The sequence below is a fragment of the Porites lutea genome, chromosome 3 (assembly GCF_958299795.1).
Source record: "Porites lutea chromosome 3, jaPorLute2.1, whole genome shotgun sequence".
Classification (NCBI taxonomy): domain Eukaryota; kingdom Metazoa; phylum Cnidaria; class Anthozoa; order Scleractinia; family Poritidae; genus Porites; species Porites lutea.
The window spans coordinates 40,806,974-40,810,798 of NC_133203.1; the positions used below are offsets into that span (position 1 = coordinate 40,806,974).

Below are 3,825 nucleotides of genomic sequence, written 5' to 3' on the forward strand. Positions count from 1 at the left end.
GTTGTTGCTTGATGTTGGAGTTGTTGCGAAAAGTTTGTCGAGGTGCAAACGGACACAACATGCCTCCCAACATTGTTTGCCCAGCAATGTTGGGAGTTGTTGCATCCGTTTGCACGTGGCTACAAAACAAAAGCTTTGATTAAGCTATCCCAACTCTTAAAGGCTGTTTTTTTTTTTTTTAATGAAAGCTCGCGGAAGTTGTTACAGCAGGTAAAGCCGATCTCTTTATAACCTGAATTTGCCGAGGAGCAGACATACGAAGACGGGAACTTAACATTGACGAGGAAAATTAGTCTGGGTTCTCCGAGGATGGGTCGTCGCGTAACGCTCCTCCCCACTAACGGCCGCTAGTGGGGAGGAGAGTTGTGTGACGACCCTAATAGAGACTACCGGTAGTCTTGGAAGGTGTGTTATCTGCCTCGGACCTGACGGCCTCGGTGGCATTAAACCCTCTCCCCGAGGTGCATAATTCTTCAGATACCGGACATCTTGCTAATGTGGACAGCTGCTAACTCCCCGGCGAAAATTACAGACATTTGACTTAGACAAACTCCAGCTCATACGGACTTATTGACACACCTCTCGGTTCCGACGGCATAATTGTATTGTCTGTTCTTATTCTCGTTATAACGGGCATCAATCAGCATCTTTCAATATTTTGGCAGAATTATATCAAATTATCATTTATCTCTTCCTCTTTTTCTCTTCGTCTTTGTCAGTTTAGTTAACATTCCGATTCGGGTTTATCATAATCCTTCTAAGAAACTGCCGTACTTGCAAAAAAACAATCATGATGTACGTAATGTACATAAACTGGATTTTCTTATACCGAACTGTAGTGGATTTTGTGTTCTAAAAATTGTTCAGTGACTGTTATGGTGAACGAAAGGGAGATGCAAGTTCTATTCTGTTACTATTAGAATGCTGGCGAAATTTTTGATGAATTCTTACTCGGATTACTCGTGTTTACTTTTGGAAGACCTCCTTGACCTTCTTTTATTTTATTCTGTTTTTTTAAACTATTATGGTAACAAAATAAGCTTGACCGATTTTCAGGTAGGTTTTTCGAACCGAGTGAATTAGTTAACGCTATTAGATTAAGAACCTGTTCCAGCTCGCTTCATTAGTTCCAGAAATTTCTCGTCGACTGTGTATACCTTCGATTCTCAAACTGTAATCGGCGGACATGTTATACCAAATTCGCTGGCAAGCGCATCGGCAGTTTCTAAACTGCTCCATTCTAGCTTACGGCCTTGTTTTATCTCAAGTCCGACTTGGTTATAATGTCGCTCTAGAACTTGCAAACAGGTATTGGTAAGGTCACCTTTACATGGGTGCTTATCAAGACCTCCCTGAAGATCGTGGACGAAAAAGGGTAAATTATCGCTTGCCGACACGGAATGATTAGAACATATATCCAAATTATTTCCTGCTGCTTTGTGTGATAAGCAATAACTGGTAAAGACATTTTCGTTGAGAGCCAACCCAGCGTTACCATGATAACCTGTTTGAGGCTCGGAAAGAACAGTTTCTATATCTTCGGGCCTAATGGTGTGGCCACTTGGAAATCTTTTATTATATTCTGTTAGGTCAGCGCACATTTCAAAATTCCAGTCGTAGCGATCTCTTTCAAAGTACCATGCATAAGAGAGGATGATGCTGACTGGAGAGATAAAAGTCGTGTAAAACTTTCTGAAGGCCTCCTCAAAGTTATTTGTATTTAAATGTTTTAGGATATGCTCTCTGCAGTGAGTGACCGTGTCTCGGTACATATATACCGGAAAATACGTCATAAAATCAGCGACAAATGGTAATCCTAGCGCCTGTTTAGTAGTATCTGCCCATTTATGTACCCAACTCCTGTAGAATGTGCAGGCGGAGCCTAAGGCTCGTACCTTTGTCCCATTAAAAATTGTGGACTTAGTTACTGGGGTAAAAAAAGCTGAGTCACTGTCCATCCAAGCAATAACGGTGTCATTTGAAAGTAGGTCGATGAAAAGACTGCTCCAAAGCTGTCTGTTATAACCGGGTTTCTTAGGCGAGCCTTGAAACTCCAGAGTTCCTTTGTCCTTTGGAAGGGCCTCATAAAAGAATTCAAGTCTACGATCAGGAAAGTATTTTTGGGCAAGTGTTTTTAATTTTTCGGCAAATTCATGATCCTCTTGTGATTCTTCATCAAGTCCTAGGACTAAATTTCCAAAGGAAGGAGGCCAGAAGAGAACGGAAGTCCTGAAAACGTTACACAAATAACGTTGCCTGTGATCTGGTCGTTTGCCAGACATCCTCACGAACACACTTATTGAGGTATCTGGGGTGTGCTTTGTTGTTCCTAAGATCTCTTTGTTTGTCACAGGTCTTGTGGTGCTGTGGTTGCTAGCTGAGACTTGGGAGGTTTCGTAGAACCAAGGTAGCGAAGTTCCCCTTCCCGAGTTCACATGTGATATGAGTATCACCATGGCGGAGAGGGCTAAAATAAGGCAGATGAGAACACCTGTTCTAATACTTCGTAAAACCATTGTCTAGTCAGTTGTATAGCTTTCTTCAATGGACTACTGCTACAAAAGAGAAGAGGAATATGTTAATTAAATTTAATTTTTGGCATCTCATAAATGGTGCCATGTAGTGTAATGCAAGACAGTCTTGACAGTCTAGATTACCACCGCGGTCAAACGTCTAAATCGTTATTTTTGTTTTTTATTGCTGGGATTTCATTTACCAGTTAGAGAAAAATGGGCAAAGATGTATAAATCAGTTAGTCAACATAACCATCTTTCCATTTTTCTAAAAATTTTGAGCTTTTTTCGCTGAAAACGCTTCTCGCTAAAAGAGAATCATGTTTGAAAATGGCGCCGATAATAACGTCAGCATCGGTTTTCAATCACTTAGAACTTTTTTAGTAAACTTTTAAAAAGTTTAGTAAACTAACAGGATGTTGGTAATACCCTAAACTTTCGATAGTGAAAGTAGCAACCTTAACTTTGAAGTATTTCGTTTAATTTTTGCAAATTTCACTCGTTTGACCGCTGTGAAGTCTAGATTCCACGCTGTGGGTTACAGATTCTAGAGGGTCTCAATGGGGTGGTGGCTTTTACGGTTATCGGCTAAAATTTTGGCTCTTTTACGGCTATCGGTTAATTTTCTTTCAGTTACGGTTAACAAAAAAGTTAAAAATTAACTTCTTTTGTTTCAAAAAGTTACATATTAATTAACCTGTATTTTTTTGAATAAAGGTCTTTGGATTATCTCGGGATCATGAAACAAGCTATTTATTCCTTACATTATAATAGTTTTTATCTGACCTATATTTCCTTAATAGCTTTGTAGATATTTTTAGGGGGTCATCTTACATGAGGATTCAGTTCCTCCCTGATGGCAGCCTTTTTGTATTGATTATTACAAATAAAGTTGTTATAAATAAATAAAATAAAATAAATAAAAATTTCAACATTTGATAAATCATACTTTTTATGAAGTATTCCACTTCCAATATTATTTTACACATAGAAATGTCAATAGTCAATTTAAAAATAATCTTTGTGAAAAAGCAAAAGCAGACACGCGAACGCCCAACTCAAGGCCGGGGCGCGACATTCATTATAACAGAAATGGCCGTTTTCACTCTAGAGAAGGATTCGTGTGAGACGGGTTATCCGTTTGATGATTCGCGTCAGATAGGTAATACGTGTTAATTTGAAAATGGAATAGTCAGTAATTTTGAATGAAAAATCCGCCTGACTTTTGACGACGGGATTATCCTTTCCTGATAGCCTGTGTGCAGCCGCCCCCTCCCCTCAGAAAAAATCGGAGAAGGGGTGTCTGTGGGGA

General features: G+C 39.4%; 1 protein-coding gene across 1 annotated transcript; it reads right to left on the minus strand.

The window, feature by feature from the left end:
* Positions 1-706: 706 nt before the first annotated feature.
* Positions 707-2,538, minus strand: LOC140929744 (uncharacterized). The gene has a single exon (XM_073379458.1). The coding sequence runs from the start codon at positions 2,514-2,516 to the stop codon at positions 1,167-1,169; it is 1,350 nt and encodes a 449-aa protein (XP_073235559.1). The 5' UTR covers positions 2,517-2,538; the 3' UTR covers positions 707-1,166.
* Positions 2,539-3,825: the final 1,287 nt, after the last annotated feature.